At 39.0% G+C, this 24,028-nt stretch overlaps 1 protein-coding gene across 1 annotated transcript in view; it reads left to right on the top strand.

Moving 5' to 3' along the window:
- Positions 1 to 24,028, top strand: part of LOC150086035 (uncharacterized) — a 209,270-nt gene that overhangs the window by 49,389 nt on the left and 135,853 nt on the right. Inside the window, exon 4 of the mRNA XM_090374776.1 lies at positions 16,935 to 17,041. Coding sequence (XP_090230902.1) covers positions 16,935 to 17,041 — 107 coding nt within the window. The remainder of the gene's footprint in view (positions 1 to 16,934; positions 17,042 to 24,028) is intronic.

Here is a 24,028-nt window from a genome sequence, read left to right as displayed (position 1 = left end):
GAAACACGTTAATTGAATATAATAATCAATAGGAAAAATTATAATTGGTCCTTGACCTTCTGGAATGTCCATAAAGAATTTTAAAAATACCTTTTAAATAACTTTTTAACTGTATACAATGTAAAAGATAATGAAAATAATTATGGAATTAAATGTTTATTGCATAAAACAGCGGTTCCCAAACTGTGTGCCATGGAATATTTTAAATTTTTGAGGGAAACAGCGATACTTGACATCTGTCGGACGCCACGCGAACTACTAGCTCAAGGTAATTCACATTTTTAACATTTCTTATTGAGTTGTTTGGTCCTAACTACTAAACAGAACTGCTAGGTATTTCTTTTGGTCTAGGTGCGCCGTGAAAAAATTACTGAGACACTAAACGCGCCGTGAACTGAGAAAGTTTGGGAACCTCTGACATAAAATACACAATGAAGAAATGATTGTTGCAGAAATATTTGAACAGTGTTGACTTTCTCTTTTCATCAATAAATTTCCGATAGCCAACAACAATCTTCTCTGGGCCTTGGCGAAATAAATATCGCAGAGAACCTCAAACCTGCAATATGAAATATTTCATTTAGTTCTTTTACTGTTATCTCCTTCATGGTAACATTTTCATCTGACTCATTTAAAAATTAGAATTTTTAAATTCAAGTCTGCATTGACTTTATTAGCGAGAGACAAACAAGTAACACGTCTTCTTTCGATGGTTGATGGAACACACCGAGGCAGGCAACAGGCAAACGTTTCTTTATTGCCTGTCCGACGTGCGGTAAGCTTAACGTGCAATTCAAATCTTTTTCAACTATCGCATAAAAAAAAGATTGCGTTAACTGGAAATTTGCATTGTGTAAAGTGAAAAGTGGTATGGCCCTCATTCTGTGCAGCCACGATTTCTCGAGCTTTAGCATTAGCATTAGTAGAGGCATACGATGCAAGAAAGCAAGCTTATTCAGCATCAGCCCAAAAAAAAAAAAAAAAAACCCTCTCCCATTTCACCCCTCCGTTCGTTCGAAATACCTGTCCAGTTGAGCTTTAAATTTGTTTAGGCTATCAACTTCAACAACAAGTGATGGAAGTCGGTTCCACCAACCAACCACCCGCTGGCCAAAGGCAAATTTCCGCACATCTATCCGACATCCGTCCTTCCTCAATTTGAATTTATGCCCTCTGAGGTGATTATTCTGAGAAAGATGAAGAATCCCATTGGCATTGAGCATGCTCAAACCATTCAAGGCCTTATACACCTCTATCAGATCACCTCGCCGGTGCCTAGTCTCCAGACTCTGTAATTTGCAAAACTTAAGCCTTTCTTCGTAAGAGCAACCCTTTGTTCCATTTACTAATCTTGTTGCCCTTCTCTGTACTCGTTCCAGCAGCTCTACATCCTTCTTGAAATGAGGCCTCCAGACCTGTATACAGTACTCAAGATGTGGCCTAACCATTGCCTTATACAAGGGAATAATCACCTCCTTATCCCTGCTAGAAAAATTCCTGTATATCATTGACAAGACACCATGAGCTACTCTTGCAGCTCGTCTGCACTGCTCAGAGAACTTCATATCTCCCTGCACAATTACCCCCAGGTCCTTTTCATTCTCCACCACTGTCAGTGTGGTACCGCAGAGTTGATACGTTGCTCTGGGGTTACTGTTTCCCATATGCAGTACTTTACATTTGTCAATGTTAAACTTCATTTGCCACCTCTCAGCCCATCTGTTCAACCTTTCCAGATCCTGTTGCAGCAGCATAGCGTCAGTAGTGTCCTTGACGACCCTGCCAACCTTTGTATCATCTGCAAACTTGGACATTAAACTTGATATCCCATCATCAATATCATTCATAAACACCGAAAACAACAACGGACCCAACACTGAACCTTGAGGAACTCCACTAATAACATTAGTCCACGTTGAGCAGTGTCCATTGATTACCACTCTCTGTCTTCTGCCACTCAACCATCCCCTTATCCATAGCAGCAATTTGCCTCCAATGCCACACTGCTCCAATTTGTGCAGCAGTCTTCCATGTGCAACAGTATCAAAAGCCTTTCTAAGATCCAAATATATAATATCAAAGTTATTCCCTGCATCCAGTTCTTTTGTGACTACATCATAGTATCCAATCAAATTGGTCAGGCAAGACCTGCCCTTAACAAAACCATGCTGCGTCTGAGCTATAACTGAATTCTTGTCTAGATGATCCTGCAGTGCTTCTTTAACCAGTGCCTCCATTAATTTACCTGGAACAGAAGTTAAACTAACAGGTCTATAATTACTTGTGTCAACCTTTGATCCTCCTTTGTGAATTGGGGTTACATTTGCACATCTCCAGTCTATGGGTACCTCCCCTGAGTCCAAAGAAGCTCTCATAATTATGGCTAGGGGTTTGCATACTTCCTTTGCTGCCTCCTTTAATATAACTGGATAGATCCCATCCACCCCAGGTGCCTTTTTTATGTTTATCCTCAACAATCTCTCCTCCACTTTCCTCTCAGTTATTACAAAATCATCCAGCTCACTGCCAATGTTTACTTTACCTACATCATTCTCCTTCCTGAATAACTCCTCATGCGTGAATGTAGATGCAAAATACTCGTTTAGATTGTTAGCCACCTGAGCAGGATCCTCAACTGTTGAACCATCAATATCCAGTGGACCAATCTGATTCATCCCTTTCCTTCTCGAGTTCAAGTATGTAAAGAACTCTTTTCTGTTTTTCTTTGCATCCTTTGCCAAGGATTTTTCGTAGTCTGCCTTTGCCTGCCTAATCTCCTTTGTGACTTGGTTACAGACCAACTTATATCTATCATAGGCTTCCATTTCACCCATTAATTTATATGTATCCCATGCATTTTTCTTCTCTGCCACATGTCTCATTAGTTCATCTGACAACCATTTAGGCCTAAACCTTGAACAATATTTCTTAGTTGGTATGTAAAGCCTGGTAGCCTCCAAGATTAGTTCCTTGAATGCTTCCCATTTTGAGTTTGCTGTTGGTAACATCATCAGTTGGTCCCACTGTATAGAATTTAAATACTGTCTCAGACCATCATAGTCGCCTTTACGAAAACAAAAACCCTTCCCTTTACCTCTGATGGTAGTTACCTCCTTGAGTAAATCCCACTTCAACACACTGTGATCACTGCCACCTAGTGGTTCATTTATCTGCAGGTTCTTAATGCATGAAGAGTCACTACTGATAATCAGATCAAGAGTATTGCTCCCTCTTGTTGCCTCACGAACATGCTGGTGTAGAAAACAATCATCCAACAAATCCACAAAAGCCTTGCTAGTGTGCGAGTGACCAACCCACAAATTCCAGTCAATATCTGGGAAATTAAAATCCCCCATTATAAGACTCTCTGATTTACTGGCCCACTCTATTTCCCTGTACAATATCTTATTATACTCATCAGAGTCATTAGGCCTATAGCACACTCCTACTCTCAATTTTGATTTCCCTATGCTTATGTCACACCAAACTGATTCGGCACTGCCCTGTCCATCGATGTCGACTGGCTTCACTTCCTTGGACTTTATGTGTTTCTTAATTAATAGCATAACCCCTCCTCCCCTCCTGTCCTGTCTATCCTTTCTATACACATTGTATTCCCCAAATTCCAGTTCCGCATTACTTATATCTGTGTGACACCACGTCTCTGATATCCCAACAATATCTGCCTTTGATGTTTTGAGCAATACCTCAAATTCATCAAATTTATTTACCAAACTCCTAGCATTGGTGTACACGCAGGTATACATGCACCTGTTTCTATTCTTAGCTACCCTAACACAACCCATGTGTTTACTTGTAACGCAATGACTACCAGCAGTCTCTGAAATATCCTGCATCTTGTTTTTCAGACTTCTGCTCATTTCAATAGAAGCAGTGCAAGAATCACTTCCACCTCTGCCAGTGGCTACTGTTAATCTATTAGTCCTTGTATCCCCCCCAACTAGCAGTTTTCCGACCCACCGAGCACTGCCTCGGCGAGCTCTTGAATTTTGAATTATTTAATGTGTTTAAAGTGTTTTCTTTCACTGGAAAAGTGTGCCAGCTGAAAGAACTAAGCAAGTGGATTATGTAGGTGAGAAAATTTTGTCATTACCAGAGTTATCTTGTGAGAACCCTCTCGTTATCTACTTAATCTCATTAGGCTTAGCATTCTGCTGACCGCAAGCTAACACGTTTTGCTGTAATCACATACGCATTGTTGATAATTAGGCTTAGCGGTTTCACTATTTCTATCTAAAAAATAAGAATCTGGGGTTTGAATGATATTGGCTCGTTCCCACTAGAATATGCTTCTTAGTTTGGACAATAACTATCAACCGTTTTTGTGTCCGTGGAGTTTTCATGACGACGAAGCTTTCATCCTGCCGCCTGAATCATAGATAGTTTTTATGAAGTCTTCATCAAGATAAGTACTACTTATTTAAGCTTAAATTTTTAGTGTGCAACGTTACTCTGAGCCTTGTTTTGCATAGCTACAAATAGGAACGTTATTGACTTTTGACCTGAAGTTCTTACCTCTACTCAAAGCTGTTCGTGACTTTGGTAGTGTTCTTGCTTTTGTAAAGTCCTGCAGCCCTCTAGCAATTCTGCAGTTAGCCACTCCCACGTCCGAACTATCTTGTTATTTCTCCAGGCTTAATACTCTTCTCTTCAATTCCCTGCTGTGTCAATAACGGCTCACCTGCTTATTTGTTTCATTCGGTTTGCTGATATTTAAAGCCATTCTCAACTCTTCAACATGCCACCTAAAAAAGCGGTTTCATGCAATATATGTCAAAAACCAGTACGAAATTGGGTTATCTGCAAGGGAATTTGCAGTATGGCGTTTTGTGATGCGTGTTCATTAATAAAGAACTTTTCTAAATCCAGTAATTTAAAAAACAATTTCAGATGCCCTTCATGCAAAAGTGCTCACAAGGGAAGTGCAAACTTACAGTCTCCTAGTCAGCATAAGCTGAATTCCCAGGATACCCCAACAGATGCTGATCTCCTTAGCAACGTTGACCATCCCTCGTCTCCCCCCGTCAATATAGTTCAATTTCCTAAGCCCTCAGACCATACAAGGAAGTCAACTAAAGATGCCTCTGCCCAAACGGATGACGCTTCCTCTCTGTCCTCCCTGCCTTCAACAGCCCCAAACAATGATCGCTCATTTGCTTCCCTGGAACAAATGCTGAGGAAACAATTTAGAGAAAATGAAGATATTAAACAGCATCTTTTTCGAATAGAAGATCAGCAATGTAAATTCTACCACCTACTTCTCGAACTAAAGACTATGGTCGAAAGCCATCCGGTACCTCACCCTTCTTTTTCATCAGGCTTCTGCAGTTCCAGTCCTCAGTCCAGATGCTGAAGAATTTGTTCCAGAAAAAACAGCTGCGCAACCCCAAAACTCAAGCTCTAGCTCTCTTTCTGTCAGAGAACACAATCGGGCTTCCTCGCAACATGTTGACACAGGTAGACAACCGATATCCACCACTATTAGTAATCAACAAAAACCGAGCAATTTGTATGTGCACTATCAAAATGATCGCTCTGAGCATCATCCTGAAGTGCCTTCCCATAATGGCTTGCCTACAAAATCCCCAGGTTTTAACTTTCCCCGCAGAAACAACAGATATGCAAGCATAATAGGAACAAGAAATATGCAGTCTTGTATTAAAATTAGAAACAGAAATAGTTCAACGCTTAGAAGTAGTAACATTTTTGTTAGCAGGCTAGACCCCAAAACTACTTCCCAGCAGATGGACCAGCTACTATTAGAACTAGAAATTCCAGGTAGAGCATTCAAAATAAGAACGAAATAATCCACATATTCATCATTTAGAATTGAGCTAAACAATTGTGACCTGGCGCCTCCGTAGCCAGGTGGGAAGGAGCAGCAGTGCATAGCACACGCTTCTTGATTAGACCGGGGTTCGAGCCCGTCACCACCAAAATACGGAGAATGCGGAAAGGTCAGGGAATGACCACCGCATATCCCGGAGCAATATGGCCTTAGTTGCTAATGCTCCTAAAAACCAAATAACAAACAAACAACAATTGTGACCTACAACAATATCTAAATCCTGATATCTGGCCAAATGGTCTACTCGTCATGCCATTTTATGGAGCTGTTGGAGGATCGGTCAACGACTCTAGTGAAAAGGTACCAACTAATTCTCAATCTGCTGGACTCTCTGCATAGCTAGAGAATAATATTCCTGATTCTCATCCTAATCCATATCCATCATTTAACCTGCCACCTAATACATCTGTTTGCAAACATCCTTCTAATACAAATGTCCATCTCAGCATTTTTCTTCAAAATGTAAGAAGCATAAAAAATAAACTGTCTACGCTTATTTCATTAATGGTGGAAGAATCGCATGACATTATATGTTTAGTTGAAACGTGGATGCAGGAATCTTTACAAGATGTTTTCCTACTGCCGAAGAATCTTAGCTGCACGCCATTCATGACATCAAGAATTAATCGTAGAGGTGGTGGGACAGCAATAATTTTAAAATCCAATTTTAAAGTTTTGAACACATACAACTCTAATACTTTCGACTTTGAAGGAATTTCCGTACTAATCCAAGTTAAGAATTCTCTGCTTCAAATTTATAATATTTATATTCCGCCTGGACCTACTGATGACATCATTAATGAAGTAATAAACTGAATCACTACTGTTCTTAAGCCTCAAACTAACATCATTATAATGGGCGACTTTAACCTTCCCCTGCCGAAATATAATCTACAAATGAAGCTGCTGTCCGACTCGTTTTTAGTTCTAGGAGCTAAAAAAATCAACGTCCCTGTTACAAGAGGTAATCAAGCGCTTGATCTTGTATACTCTAACTTTCCACTGCATGAAAAACCTAGTACGAACATTACATTTAAATCTGACCACAAAAGTATAGAACTGCAAGCAACAATTTGCTGCGGGAATCCTCGCCCCCCTCTGGAAATTACTAAAAGAATATCATCAATTAAATTCCTTCAGAAAGAAAAGTTTTTGCAGCTCTTAAAATATTATCTATGGGATTCTCTCAAAAATATTCCTACACAGGACGCCACCTTTCTTCTTATAAAATGGCTGAATCAACTGAAAACAGAGTCGGCATCCAAACTTGTTAGAATATCTTCTCACTCCAAACCTTGGTTCAAATCCCACCTGAAACCTTATTTTAAAAGTAAGCAAAAATACCACAGACAGTGGAAGAAATACGGCACTTCATCAGCACACATAAAATATAAAAAGAGCAGAGCTTTGTTTCAACTCAAAAAAATTCAGTCGTACAAAAATTATGTTATGTCCACGCTAAAGCACAATAAAAGAGCACTTTCTACAAAAACAACAGCTACCTTACAGCACGATCTAGTTTCTGAATGGATAAGATGCAATATGGAAACAAGCAGATCTGACATTTTCACTGAAGGTATACAAAACAGATTTATAGCATTTAATTCGTATGAACAAGCAGACAAAGTGCAACATGATGTCTCTCCGGATCAAGCCCTGCTAATTAACCAACTTGTGAACAAGAATACAGTTCAGCATGCAGTTAACCAAATACGCCCTGATAGTAGTGAAGGTCCTGACGGCATCCCTGGTTTTATTATTAGATTGTCCAGCGTATACATCATTGATTCGTTAGTGCATATCATTTCCAGGTGCATCTGCCAGCCATTCCTTCCAAGACAGTGGAAAACTTTCAGGATTACGCTGATTCCTAAAAAAGCTTGCAGAAATAACCATCCCGGCCATCGGCCAATTGCTGTTTCGTCAATAATTACTAAAATTATTGAAAAAACCATGCTCCCATATCTTCAACATGCAATCTTCGCTAATGCGCCTGTGAATATGCATTTTGGTCCTAGAGGGCGCTCCACAACAACAAGCCTAGCTGACACCATTGTACGCATCCAAACTGCGTTTCAAGATAAGGCACAATGCGATATATTTTATTTTGACATCAAAGGTGCTTTCGACAACATAGATCTCAAAAAAGCTTTTGAAATACTAAAAAATCATTTTCCCGTTGACACAATGATTATTTCCTATCTTCAATACAGCCTAAATCGCAGACTTCTCTCTCTTCCCCACTAGTACTGACAATATTCTCGTCACAACCTCAGGCATTCCCCAAGGAGCCGTTCTCCCCAGTACTATATTTTCAGCATCTCTTCAACCACTTCTACAAGAAAATCCAAATCTACTGGCATATGCCGATGATTTAAAGTTATTTATAATCTCCAAAGCCACTGATGATATTCGCAAAGTTATCAATGATGCGAATTCACAGATTTGTGAAATCATCAAATACCTGAAAGATCTCAATCTGAATATAAATGCGAGCAAATCTGCTCAAATTACTTATTCCCTTCAGAAACAACCCAACCACATAGAAATAAAAATTGCAGATGTCCCAGTCCCAAATGTTTACGCTCACAAAGACCTTGGAGTTGTTTTTGATAAAAATCTCTCCTTTAATGCCCACTATTTATATGTTGCTCAAAAAATTCAAAAAGCAAAATGGTTAATCAAACAAGAAACAGCAGCGATTCAAGACAGAAAAACAGTCATTAAGCATGTTCAAAGATGCATCTTTCCCATTCTGTCCTATGCTTCCGAAATCTGGTCTGGTGCTCCTCAAGTAACCGTCAACAAATATTGGGTTCTTAGATGGCTCAATAGTAAGCTTCGTTTTCCCCATACAATATACAGGCAACAGCTTTATAAAAACCTAAAAACAAAGCCTCTGCAACAGATGATCAACGAGTCTGGAGTCATGCTTCTTGCAAAGTTAATCACATCTGCATGCAATTCACCAAACTTAGCCAATATAATAGCTGTCTCCAACAGAGAAAATTCAAGAAACCAGCAATTCAAATCCAACCTCTCCAGGCTCAAACAAATGGACAGAATGTTCCCCAATGCATCTCTTCACCTCATAAATCATCACAACATTGATTGCAACAGGTTAATCAACTCTAAAGCCTACAGGAGTCAGATCTCTGATAAAATGAAGAAAAATAATCCAACCCAGTAACTGCAACTGAAAGCCAAATGTCCTGTTCTGCAATGTTTTTAAATTCATAACTGTTCTGCAATTTTTTTAAATCATAACTAAAATTCCTAGCTTGTTAATATCTATATAAAATCTACTATTTATATGTACTTTTATATCATTCCCTTTGTATTTTTACCTGCCCCTAGCCATGTGCTGTGATGGGCTTGCTGTATTTGCAATAAATGAATATTTATTTATTTATTTATAATTATTTTCAAATAGCGGTAACTGAAAAACGTGTTAATCGAACTCGCGTTATGCAAGGCCTGGCTGTATTTGTAATGTAATTTAGTATTTCCTATTTTTCACCAGTTTGTGTTATTAATTATGCCTATTATGCATAATTAAAATTAGTTGTTTGATAAATGTCTGAGCAAATTTAATAAATTTGGGATTTGGAATGTTGGTTGCTGATGTCACCAACAATCAAATTCTAAATGGAAGCCGTTCTGGAAGTAATCACAGAAGCTACTAGGCTTTCCATACCAGCTAAGAAATACTATTCAGTGCTTAGACCTAAATGGATGGCATGCATATAAATTATCAACTGATACTGAAACCTATGGTAGATATAAACTGGTCTCTAATTAAGTCACAAAGGAGGGCGGTCAAACTAAGGCAGATTAGGGGAAGTCTCTGGCAAAGAATGCAAAGAAAAGCAGCAGCAGACTTCTTTACTTACCGTATTTCCCTGTGTAAATTTGAAAAAAAAATGTATTACATAAAGTTATTGAACTCATGTTTTATTCATCATAAAATTCAAGGCGCACTATAGCCATAGCAGCTAATGCGCCAATAAACAACCATACCACACCCACCCACCCACCCACACACACACACACACACACACACACACACATAAAATTCATACAACTCATCACTGTCAAAACTCCCGTCCATTAGCTTGTCCTCATCTGTGTCTGATGACGAATCACTGTCTTCATATATTGCCTCGTCCTCAGTTCCATCTATGGCATTTGAAATGCCACACTTCTTAAATGACTTGACAACGATCTCAATCTTGATATTATCCCAGGATCTTTTCACCCAGGTATAAACTTCTCCTATAGTTGGTTTCTTCACTCTTCCTGCTGGTGTCAAATTGTCCCCAGAAGACTTCATCCATTGGTTCTATTCATCTCTCATGGCAGCTTTGAAGAGTTTGTTAATGCTGACATCAAGTGGTTGGAGCTGGGATGTCAAGCCTCCAGGTATGACGGCAAGTTTTGTTTTTCGCTCTGCAGCAATCTTCTTTGTATTTTTTGTTATGTGTGCCCTGAACTGATCAAGCACCAATAGGGCAGGTTTGCATAAGAGCCCACCTGGTCTCCTGCTCCAAACTTTCTCAAACCAGATCTTCATCTCATCCTATCCTGATCCATCCAACCCTTGTCATGAACGTCCTCGAGGAATGTCTTCTTTTGGCATTGTTTTGCATTTTGAAAATCAGCATAGGAGGCAGCTTGGTTCTGTCGGCACAACAAGCTAGAACAACTGTATAATGGCTCTTTTCATGTCCACTTGTCTTCACCCCCTTCTTATTAACAGTTCTGTTACTTGGGACGTCAAATTGAAGGGGGACTTTGTCCATATTTGCAATCTGTCCCAACTCAAACTGATGTGCCTTCCGACATTGAATGACAAAACGATGAAATTCAAGGACCTTCTGCTCATAGCTTTCAGGCATCTTTTGGGCAAGTCTGGTGCATGTATGCATGCTTAGTCCATTCCGTTTCATGAACCTGAAGACCCAATTGTGTCCTCCTTTGAAATCAGTAACTTCTTTTTCATCAGCAATTCTTCTTGCCTCATGCTGAACCATCTTTGTGGACACAGGAATTCCAATTGCCCTTTGCTCTTCAATCCATATCTTCAATTCCCTCTCTAAATCAAGCCATTTTGCTGACTTGCCTCTAATGGTCTTCTTCTGCCGTGGCGTTTTCAGTAGGGTTTCTTCTTCTTCCCGTAGCCAGTCTCGGATTGTTTTCTCAGTTGGAGGAGGACCAAACTTACGTTCAGCAGCATGATTTCCGTTCACTTTTGCAAACTGGATCACTTTTAACTTGAATTCAGCACTGTACGAAAATCTTTTCTGAGCCATTTCTGGGCAGAATGTAACCTAATATACCGGTAACAAGTGCGAAACAATGAGCGCAAAGACAACAATCTTCTTTGTATTTTTCGTTATGTGTGCGAAAAAGCGGGAAATGCAAGTAAAAAAAATCTACAGCCACTGTATAAGACGCACCCAGTTTTTAGACCCCAAATTTTTCGAAAAAAGGTGAGGCTTATACATGGGGAAATACGGTATGTTAACAATAGAAGTAAGGGATTGACTCACATTGGTACTCTTTATGTCAGTGATTTAACTGTTGATGATCGTGTTCAGGTTGATGACAAACTGAATAGGTATTTTTCATCTACATTCACACATGAGGAATATTTTAGAGAAGGGGGGGGGGATACCAGAATTTTACCAGACTAACAGGGCTCTAAATGATTTTGTGATAATTAAGAGGAAAGTGGAAGAGAAATAATTGAAGATAAACATGAGTGATGTGAGTAATTATAGACCTGATAGCTCGTTTCTCGTTTTTGAGAAAGTAACAGAGTCGTTGGTTTAAAGAAGTAATGCAGAAACATCTTTATAGGAATGCAGTTATACTGCATTCCTGTTAAGATGAATCTGTATAAATGGTTCTTGCTGACACATCCACATTGGCACATCCACAAAGGCATTCACTATAATTTAATTGAGATTCCAAACCTGATAAATGCATGCAGTTTCGAACATTAATTTCAGAAGGATGTGGACCTGCTGAAACTCTTTGTGCCATTAAGAAATCTACAGATAAAAGAACTACTAGGTGGCAGTGATTGCAGTGTATTGATGTGGGATTTACTTAAATGTTAACTACTATCAGTGGCAAAGGGAAGAGCTTTTGTCAAGATGACTATAGTGGTCTCAGACAGTTTTTAAACTCCACACAGTGGGAACAACTGATGATGTTACCAACAGCAAATTCTAAGTGGGATGCATTCAAGGAAATAATTGTAGAAGCTACTAGGCTTTTCATGCCAGTTAATACTGTTTAAGGCTTATACTTAATGGATGTCAGATGAACTGATGAGACTTGTGCAGAGAAGAAAAATACATGGAATGAATATAAATCATCAGGTAATACAGAAGCCTATAGTAGATATAAATTAGTTGGTAATAAAGTCACAAAGGAAGTTAGGAAAGCTAAGACAGATTATGAAGTCCTTAGCAACGGATGCAAAGAAAAAGACCAAAGACTTTACTTACGTAAACACTAGAAGGGAGGAGATCAAATCATATTGGTCCACTTTATGTTGATAGGCTAACTGTTGATGATCCTGCTTAGGTTGCTGACAAACTGAATAGGCATTTTGCATCTACATTCACATGAGAAGAATTCGTTAGTGAAAGGGATGCCAGAAGTTCATCAAATTCTAATAGTGAGCAAATTGATTTTTCAATAACTGAGGTAAGTGGAAGAGAAATTGTTGAAGCTGAACATTACCCTCAGGGGCTCACATCTGGTGAGTATGGGCTTGGCACACCCAGAGTCCTTAGCTGGATATCATAATATTTCTCTTGGTGATTCCCTTCTACTTCTGACACTTGCTCTCTCTCTCTCTCTCTCTCTCTCTCTCAGGGTAACTCAGAAATTATTTTTTTTTTGGCTGGTGCAGCAAAAGACTCAAAGCTTCCTTGCACCGTATGGCTAATAATAAAAATAAAAAGGCACCTGTGGTTGATGTGATCTATTCATTTATCTTAAGGGAGCCAGCAAAGAAAATAAGCAAACTTTGAGTCATAGTTATAAGATCATCCTTGGATTCAGGAGAAGTTTGTTATTTGGTTTTTAGGAGCATTAGCAACTAAGGCCATATTGCTCCGGGATATGCCGTGGTCATTCCCTGACCTTTCCGCATCCTCTGTATTTGGTGGTTACGGGCTCAAACCCCGGTTTAATCAAGAAGCGTGTGCTACGCACTGCGCCAGGTGGGCAGTAGCAGCAGTGCGTAGCACACGCTTCTTGTTGGACCGGGGTTCGAGCCCGTAACCACCAAATATGGAGGATGCGGAAAGGTCAGGGAATGACCACCGCATATCCCCGGAGCAATATGGCCCTAGTTGCTAATGCTCCTAAAAACCAAATAACAATGACAACAGCTATGCACTGCTGCTCCTGCCCACCTAGCTACAGAGGCACCTCAAGAGAAGTCCCAGTGGACTGGAAATGTGTAATTATATCCACAAAAAGGGTGGAAGATCAAAGTGAGAACTTGACTTCTGTTCTTGGGAAAATAATGGCATCACTGATTAAAAGAGTAATGCAATACCACCTAAACGGGAACACAATTAGACTGCAGTTATAACATGGATTTGTTAGGTGCGATTTTGTCTGAGCATTTTGATTGGATACTAAGACTCAATAACAAAGAAACTGGATGCAAAACATAATCTATCTTTATGCTGATGATCTTGTGATATTTTGCCATTCACAGAATATGCGTTCCATTGCGTTCCAAACGTCCAAACGACATTTGCAGCTAGCAATAAACAAAATAGTGTCATGGACTTCACGTAATGGCTACCGTCTATCAGCAACCAAAACTGCAGCCATTCACTTTTGTAAAAAACGCCAACTACATCCAGAACCTGAATTATCACTGGAAAAACAACCGATACCAATTACCAGCAATATCCGATTCTTGGGCATAACTCTTGACACTAAACTGACATTCCAGAAACACATACTACAAAAGCGAACTGTCTGTATGAAAAAGCTGAATATACTTAAAGTCATCTCATCTGTGACATGGGGAGCTGATTGCTATACTCTACTCCACCTATAGTGGGCCTTAATCAGATCTCGATTAGATTATGGTGCTCCTGTTTATGACTCTGCCCGAAAGACTCTGTTAGCCTGTCTCAACACAATACAACATAGTGCGCTCAGGATTGCTCTTGGGGCGTTCAGGACTTCGCCTGTGCAAAGCTTATATATAGAGGCCAATGAACCTCCACTCCACCTTCGGAGAAAGATGCTGCTCCTCAATTATGCAGTTAAAATATATAGCCTTCCATCTCATCCTATCTGGTCATACCTCTATGATCCACAATGGGTAAACCTTTTTAGAAATAAGCCTCTTGAAAAACCAACCTACAGGAATCCGTCTACGAGAACTGATTCAGCAGTGGAATATGCAGCTGACCAATTTACATCAAGGCAGAGAAATTGTACAGTCTCCATGGAAAGTGTGTATACCTTTGTGTGATGACTATTTCCGACGTTGGGGGAAACACTCCCTGAACAATCCAACCATTCAGAATCTACATGCAGCTCACTCTTTGGCAAATGCAGACACTTTGCAAATTTATACTGATGGCTCTAAAAATGACACAGCTGTGGGAGCTGCTGTGGTGCTACCAACATCAACAGTATCTGTTTCATTACCACAAGAATGCAGCGTTTTCACTGCAGAACTCTATGCCATTAAGATGGGTTTGACCTTACTTGCTCATGTTTTCACTCCGAAAACTATTATCTATACAGACTCCTTGAGTGCAGTGACAGCCCTCCAAGGCAATTCTCGCTCTCCACATCCACTAATAAATCAAATAAGAACTCAAATATCCGAATTTCATAACAATAGGCAGACTGTCACATTCTGTTGGATTCCAGGGCACACTGGAATACCAGGAAATTATTATTATTATTATTAATATCCATATGATGCAAGGAAGCCTGAGGCTTATGCTGCACCAGGAAAAAAAAAAAAAAAAGTTCCCGAGTAACCCTGAGAGAGAGAGAGAGAGAGAGAGAGAGAGAGAGAGAGAGAGAGAGAGAGAGTCAAAAGTAGAAGGGAATCACCAGGAAAGAGAAGAATGATGATATCCAGCTCAGGACCCTGGGTGTGCCAAGCCCATACTCACCAGATGTGAGCCCCCGGGGTTGAGAGTGCAGATAAAGCAGCAAGAAACCCCACTGATAATAACCACATCCGGATTCCTTACACAGACTACAAATCAATCATACGCCGAATTTGCAATGAAAAATGGCGAGAAATTTGGCATAATCAGGTAAATAACAAGTTACGAAATATAAAACAGAATCCACAGCTATGGAAATCTAGTTTCCGTTCAAACAGACATGAAGAGGTTGTGCTTGCCAGAGCACGTATAGGTCATACCCATCTTACACATCACTATTTATTGCGAGGAAATAATCCACCACTGTGCTTCCACTGTAATTCAACGCTAACCGTAAAACATATTCTTATAGAGTGCACTCACTATCAGTATGCCAGAAACACATCATTCCGATCCCTATCTAATTTAAATGAACCTCTTCAAATTAGACATGTGATTGGAGACAACTCCAATTTACCTGAGTTTTTCCACTATCTAAAACAGATTAATATATTTATGCTCCTATAAACCCTTTTATTAATCCTTACTGTGTCTCTCGACAAGAACAGGCGCATTATGGCCAAAGTAGCTCTTGCGCCAAAAAAACCCAACAACAACAACAACAGCAAAACATAATTTTGATATCATATACTTGGATTTCAGGAAAGCTTTTATGTGTTGTGCACAAAAGACTGCTGTATAATTTGGAGCAGTGTGGAATTAAGGGCAAGTTACTGCTATGGACAAAGGTATGGTTGAGTGGGAAAAGACAGAGAGTGGTTGTTAACGGACACTGATCTTCGTGGACTAATATCATTAGTGGAGTCCATCAGGGTTTAGTGCTCAACCCATTGTTGTTTTCTATATTTATTAATGATATTAATGAAGGTATATCAGACTTAATGTTTAAGTGTGTAGATGATACAATGGTTAGTAGGGTGGTTAAAGACAGTAATCAAGGTAAGCTTTGCTACAAGATCTATAAAAATTAGGCAGATGGGCTCAGAAATGGCAGTTTAAGTTTAGCATTGATAAATGCAAAGTACTGCATATGGGTAGGAGTAATCCTAGATTAACTTACCAACTGTGTGGTACTGCATTCGGGTTAGTGGAAAATGAAAAAGATCTGTGGTGATTATACAGTCAGGTATGAAGTTTTCTAAGTAGTGCAGTATCTTCAGTGCCATTGAAATGTCATGTATAGACAGATTGCTTATGTAGTACCCTATTATTATGGCGCCTCCGTAGCCAGGTGGGAAGGAGCAGCAGTGCGTAGCACACGCTTCTTGATTAGACCGGGGTTCTAGCCCGTCACCACCAAATACGGAGGATGCGGAAAGGTCAGGGAATGATCACTGCATATCCCGGAGCAATATGGCCTTAGTTGCTAATGCTCCTAAAAACCAAATAACTAACTAACTAAGTACCCTATTATCATTATATACTGGAAGTCTTGTTAACTGTCAATCGTGGCATCTTTCATGCACAATTGTAGTACTGTTCTCAAAGACCTATAAGCAATAGTTGCTTGATATATGGTGCTTGTGCGAGATGTGACCTACTGTTAATGGAGAGGTGTCAGGATATTAATGATATAGAATAGGGCAGTATATTTGTATTTTATAAACAGAATTTTGTACAAGTACACATGTTTTAATTTAAAGAAACTTTAATGTCATCACAGCTAATGGTGGTTGCAGATAATTACTCCCCAACCACTTTTAAGCAAATCAGTGTGCTTTGCAAGCTGTGGGGCTATTCAGTATTATGAGGCAACATTTATCAGTTCAGAATTAGTGCATTGGTATTTGTGCCAGTGATAACATGTTTTTTTTGCAACTGATTAATTAATAATGCATAATTAGTAAAATTTCTTGTTTTTAGAATTTTTACTAATGTAATAACTGTAGATTTCAGAAGTTCATCTATTTGGAAATCAAGTAATTTCACAAGATTTGAGGATTGCTGTATGCCAGTGGCCTACAGATGAAAGCATAGTTCTTATTTATGGGTGCAGGTAAGATTTACATATTGTGTACTGATTATATAATAGCATCTTTAATAATTATTGACAATTCATATGTATTACTACTATAACTGTTACAGAGTTTAACGTTTCATAAATGTGTAATTTCATTTTTTTTTAATCATTATCTTTGACAGTATAAACAAGGATAAAATGGAATGCGATGATTGAACCATGTTAACACTGGCAGGAATGTAACAGTGAATTAATAATACAGTCGGACCTTTATATAATGAAATTGATCATTCCCTTGAAAAAATTCATTATACAGAATTTCGTTATAAAGAAATATGACCTTTTCAACAATGAAAAATACTGTAAATTTAGAAATATAGTAAAAGATGGGAAATAAATCAGAAATAAGTGGGAATAGTTACATTTTATAACATTTCAAAACACTTTATTAATACTTTTCAAAACAATTATTAATTTCTTACATATTAAGAAATGACTATGTACATGATGCGCTAAATATATTAGTACACTTTTAAGAATTATATTGTAAAATATTTGGTTATTTTTTGTTGTATACTGGATTCTACTGTACACTGTTCATAAAAATGTTTGAATTTGTTTAAACTTTTAAACACAGATATATTTTCTGTTACATTTTCTTCCCACTGAAGGCCTCGATGCAAAGTTTCAAATGCTGCCAACGTTTCTTGTTTGGAATGTTTAATATTGCCTTCATTTTCATCCAACTCATTGTCAATATTGTCACTAGTTCATTAAATATGCTCCAAAATGTTGGAGTCACTCAGATATTTAGCTGCTATGACATCATTATCAACGTCTAAAAATTCATCAAGATTTCTCCATTGATTGATTTCTCCACACTTGGAACTCTTCCCAAGATTGCTCAATGTCTTCTAGTAGTTCATCTCTGTTAATTAGCATTTCAGCAAAACAATTCTTAATCATTGTTTCCATCACATCTTGAGTCCACACTTTTGCCAACTCTGATATGCACATCCACAAATCTATAATAGAATCTATAGGTTGGTTGGTTGGTTTCTATTCTCAGTATAATTTTTTTCAGTATGAGCCTTCGGTAGTGCGTTTTCAAATTCTTTATAATGCCTTGATCCATTGGCTGCAGTCATGGCCAGATTTAAACTTGTTGTGGCCCTAAGCTATAACATGTATGAGGCCCTTCTCTCTCTCTTACTGTTCACCTGTGACAATATTAAAAATGGAATTTTTAAGATGGAGTGAGGCCCTAAGCTGTAGCTTTTTTAGCGTATGTAAATCCAGCACTGGCTGCACTCAAGAAGAATTATTCAGAAGAAACAAAACAAGCTTCACGCTTGTAAGTTTCAAAATTACTGAGTGAAGGTGGGCAGGACAATTGTTGACAATCAACGTGATTTTTCTGTTTTCTTTGGTCATCTTTCTATCAAAATTTCAAATCCACTACCACTACCCAAAAATTTTGCTTGTCATTCAAGATTTTTTGTTGTAGTTGTAGTTCAACTCTAATGTCTTTACTCCTTTGACACATAGGGGTTGTTTACTTTTGCCTGTTACCAAAAAGCTTCAGTTTTTCATTACCAGCCATATTTGCAACTAAGAGTGTAATTCTCTCCTTACTATTTTTACCACCTAAACATTTATCACTTTTAAAAGTCAATGTCTTGTTCGGCAAACATTTAAAAAATAGACATGTTTCTTCAACTTTGAATATGTCTTTGGTAGTTCTCCATAATTTTTTTCAAAACTGTTTCTTTCCAATGGGCATAGTCTTATTTGATTGCAACTCCACTTTCATCAGAAATAACTTTTTTGAGTAAGCCACGATGCTCTTTAAATTTGTCCAGCCAACCAGAACTGGCTTTAAATGTTTTGTGCCTGAGAAAAGATGCGTACTCCATAGCCTTTTCTTTTATTAATAGCCCTGATATTGGCATGTTTTGGTCTCAAATCAACTTCATCCACCTAAAAACTGCTTCATCTACATCTTCCCAAAGGCATAATTTCGCACACTTCTGACTGGGTCCTGTTTCCTAAAACAGTTTGAAAATCGAAACACTATATTTCAGAATGGTTGATACACAACTTCTTTTTTTAACCCTCCAATCTACACTTCCACTTTTTCACACTACACTCAAGGATCTCCTCTTAGACACTGTAAGGTTACTTGCACAGCATTTAAAACAAAGCCGAAATTAGGGACCACTTGTAGCTACCGTGTAAACAGAGACAGGTGAAATTTAGTGAAAGTGTGGATGATTCAGTTCTTCGAAACAACAGATGAATTTCCGAGATAAAGGAAAATCATTCTCTCCTAATTCTTTAATAGGATGCTTACGGTAGAAAATAGGTTGACCAGAGCCAATGCTCACGTTGGGAATGTGCCTTAATCTTTGCCAATGGGTGTGAACAGCTGACCAGCATGACTTCTTGGTATAGTGTACTTCTTTTTAGCCATTGCTGACCCTCTGCTGTGCAAAGGCCTCTCCCAGAACCTTCCATCTTTTCTATCCTGTGCCGTGGTTGGCCAGTTTCCTCCTGCAGGGTTTTACAGGCACCATTAAATGGTAAAATGTTTTAGCTCATAATTCGTGGAATTACACATTTAGCTATTAAAAGCTAAAGGAATTAATGTTTAATCCTTTTTGCTCTCAATTTGTGCTTTCTACAGCATCAGCTCTATTGGCCTTTAGGCCAGAGGTGCGAACAATACATACCAAGGTCTCTTGAAATCAGTTCGTTATACAAAAACTATTTTCAATGCAATGACCAAGGGGGAAATCAGAAAAGTTCACTTCATAGAAAATTCACTGTATAGAAGTTCGTGAAAGAGAGGTCCGACTGTATGTTGTTATGAGGGTAAATCAAAAAGTAAAGGAAATTGGTGTGTAAAACTATGCCCCATGGTACTACATGCTTCTGAGGTGTGTATGCCAGTCTCCTGGACACAATCTGTTTTACACAGCTGAGATGCAATCATGTCAATTTTGCTTTCCAATTGTACCATTAATGAAAAATGTGATGACTCCGATTTTTGCGGTCAGTGGGTAAACCCTCCCATATTCACAGAAGAATGTTAGCACAATATGGAGAAAAAGCTTATGAGTCAAAGAAAGGTGTATAAACGAGTGCAAAGGTTTAGTAGTGGCAGAAAAAGTGTGGTGAATGTGCTGTTTAGGCTACCCAATGACGTCGATAATAAATAATGCTAATCAAGTTAGCATTAGCATTAGTTGAGGCATGAAGCAAAAAAGCAAGCTTATACAGCATCAGACAAAAAACCTTCCCATTTCACCCATCCAGTCACTCCAAGTGTTTGTCCAGTTCAGCCTTAAATTTATTTAAGCTATCAACTTCCACAACAGATGGAAGTCTGTTCCAGCAATCAACTACCCACTGGCTAAAGGCAAACTTCCACACATCTATTCTACAGCTATCTTTCCTCAATTTGAATCTGTGCCCCCTCAGGTTCTTAATGTGAGCAAACGGCAAGTATCCCATCAGTATTGAGCCTGCTCAAACCATTCAAAACCTTATACACCTCGATCAGATCACCTTGCAGGTGTCTAGTCCCCATATGCTGCAACTTTCTTCATAAGCATACCCCTTTGTTCCTCTCACCAATCTTGTTGCCCTTCTCTGTACTCATTCTAACAACTCTACATCCTTCCTAAAATGAGGCCCCCCCCGCAGACCTGTATACAGTACCCAAGGTGTGGCCTGACCATTGCCTTATACAAAGGGATAATCACTTCTTTGTCTCTGCTAGCAAAATTCCTATACAGCAGGCCCTCGTTATAATGCGATTCGCTATAATGCTGTTCTTATATTATAACCTGTATCTCACTATAACGCTCTTTTACAGATTGCATTTTTGGCATATTTAACGAAATCGTTTCATTTGATGGAGTCGATAGCTTGAAAATGAATAGTAAAACAGCATTAAAACGTTTCCCATGCCGACTTGAGTTTCCCACACTCAGTGAAAATTTTGTCACACGCTAATTTAATTGCAGTACAGTGACTTGTTACGTAGTTCCGAGATCAACATTTTAAAAAATGATCAAGCATATTACTTGTAATATTTGCGTTATATGCATTTATCCGAAGTCTAGTCATCACTCAGTACAGTATTAGACATAGGCCATAACGGACAGTTTACTCGAACATTGAATCATAATTAATACAACCAACGCAGTTACATTTTCAAAGAGTTAATAATGGCTGATAAGAATGAAAAAGCAACAACGTCTGGACGCAGTACGAAGACTATAAATGTAAGAAAAAGACCAAATTTGAAAATTAAATTAGACGTTTTTAAGTGAATCGATTCCGGTCAATGACAAGCGGTCGTGTGCCATAATTTACGACAGGCAAGTTTAACTGTAAGAACAATTATAAAAAATAAAGAATTCATTTTAGCAGCATGAAAGACAGCTGTTCCACTGCAAGCAACTAGGGCTAGGCCGGGTATATGGTGAAATGGAGAGACTTTAACTAATTTTATTGAATATAATATCCAATGCAGAATTCAGTTAAGTTCAATATTATAAAAAAAAAAAAAGAGAGAGAAAGAGATTAGCCAATATGATTATCTGAAGAAAACTCGCCTAAAAAAAAAAAAAAATGTGGAACCATTTAAAACTGGTAGGAGCTGGTTGAATAGATTTAAAATCCAGGGAGAAGCCGCAAGTGCAGATCAAGGAGCCGAAACTTTCAAAAATGAACTTGTTAAAATTATTGAAGAGGGGTATTATGTGTTATACTTCTCAACAAGTTTTTAACATAGATGAAGTAGGACTTTTTTTGGAAACGAATGCTTAAAAGAAGTTTCGTATTGAAAGAAGAAAAAAATATGCCAGGTGTCAAAGCGACAAAGGATCGATTTGACTTTATTGTTGAGTGGTAACGTTGTGGGGGATTAAAAATTAAAACCCCTTTTAGTTTACCAGGAAGAGGGCCAAAGTACAACCCAAAATCGAAACATTTTTCATGACTAAATTCGTCAATTGAATTAAATCAATTTAGATCAATTAAATTCATGATTTTAATTGGAATTTTAAGCTCAATTTTGATACATAAGTAGTTACCACATAATTATATACGTATGTTCATAATAACACAATCCTACACCAACCGTTATTAAAAATAAATAAATAGGTGTTAAAATAATAATGATGTAAATAAATGAAATAAATAGAACGATATGTTCCACTGGATAAAACTGATAAAAAGGTGTCTGTACAATAAAATATGAAATTTTAAATGGCAATGAATAAATTACAATGAAACAATATAGATAAAACACAGGATAATAAAAGCGCTAAAACACCGTAGCTTTCAGAGACATCGACCTCCTTTTTCAACAGTGATATTTGTCGTACGGCACATCCTTAAATATCAGCAGGCTCACTGCTCTCAGCACGTGTTTCTACAGGAACATGGGCAGTATTCTCCCCATGTGCACTGGAACCAGAAATGGCTTGAGAGCGTGCCAGGCGGAACCGCTTATCCCGTCCAAGAACCACCACCTTGAAGAGGGGATGAATGCGGATTCCCCTGTTTCTATTAATGGTATTGCTCTCAGAGGAGCAAATCCGCAAGCTCTCGAGCCATTTGCGGTCCCAAAATCTATGTGCCCGGTCGACGATAACAACTTCGTCTGGGGAGATTTGATGGTGCTCCTCCCAAAAATGTTCTGCCACAGCAGACTTTCCATAATCCGCGGTCTTTCTCGCATTCATATGCTTCCCCAGACGATCTTTAAACTGACATTTTGTTTCACCAACATAACATTCCCCACAATCCGGGCACCTGATCTCATACACGACCCCACTTGTACATTCCCTTGGTATGGAGTCCTTGACGTGTGACACAACTGTGTGCAACCTCCGCCCTGGCAGCTGCACATGTGTCTGGCAATCGCGCAATACCCGAGCTATACGCTCATTTAGACCCGCAGGAGCTCGAAGCCAGGATTTTTGATGGGTCAGTTCTCCCCATGCGCGCATGGAAATGATGTGTTGACGATACATTTACAATTATTCAGAGGGAGAGAGAGAGGATGAGGTGCTTGGTTTCCTCAATAGTTTCTCCCTTTTTATTCAGTTTGCCTCGAGGTGGAAGTAGAGGGTACCCTCCCTTTCTTTGATGTGTTGGTACATAGGAAAGGCCCTAGGGTGAAAACCAGTGTATATAGGAAGCCCATGTGCCAGGGCCAATATACACATTACAATATGGCACAAACCAACCATCATAAGAACAGTGTTATCAGAGCATTGTTGGATAGGGCTGGGTCCCATTGCAGCACCTCTGAGGATAGAAAAGAAGGATTCAAACGTGTCACAGCGGATCTCAGAAAATACGGTTACCCCCAGAGGATCATAGATAAATATATTCGAGAAGCGGAGCATGGATGAAGAGAACCGTTTACACCAGTTGCCACCGCATACATTCCTTAGCCTAACTGAGCGTATAGCTCGGGTATTACGCGATTGCCAGACACGCTGTGTGCAGCTGCCAGGGCGGAGGTTTCACACAGTTGTGTCACAGGTCAAGGATCCCATACCAAGGGAATGTACAAGTGGGATCTTGTATGAGATCAGGTGCCCGGATTTTGGTGAAACGAGACGTTGGTTTAAAGATCATCTGGGGGAGCATATGAACGCGAGAAAGACTGCGGATTATGGGAAGTCTGCTGTGGCAGAATGCTTTTGAGAGGAGCACCATCAATCTCCCCAGACGAAGTTGTTATCGTCGACTGGGCACATAGATTTTGGGACCGCAAATGGCTCGAGAGCTTGCAGATTTGCTCCTCTGAGAGCAATACCATTAATAGAGACGGGAATCCGCATTCATCCCCTCTTCGAGGCGGTGGTTCTTGGACAGGATGAGCGGTTCCACCTGGCACGCTCCCGAGCCATTTCCGGTTCCAGTGCACATGAGGAGAATACTGCCTATACTCCTGTAGAAACATGTGCTGAGAACCGTGAGCCTGCTAATATTTAA

Source organism: Mastigoproctus giganteus, chromosome 5 (genome assembly GCF_048544385.1).
Source record: "Mastigoproctus giganteus isolate SK-2022 chromosome 5, ASM4854438v1, whole genome shotgun sequence".
Lineage (NCBI taxonomy): Eukaryota > Metazoa > Arthropoda > Arachnida > Uropygi > Thelyphonidae > Mastigoproctus > Mastigoproctus giganteus.
The sequence above is the reverse complement of the archived record's forward strand: the minus strand, read 5'-3'. Positions and strand labels throughout refer to the sequence as shown.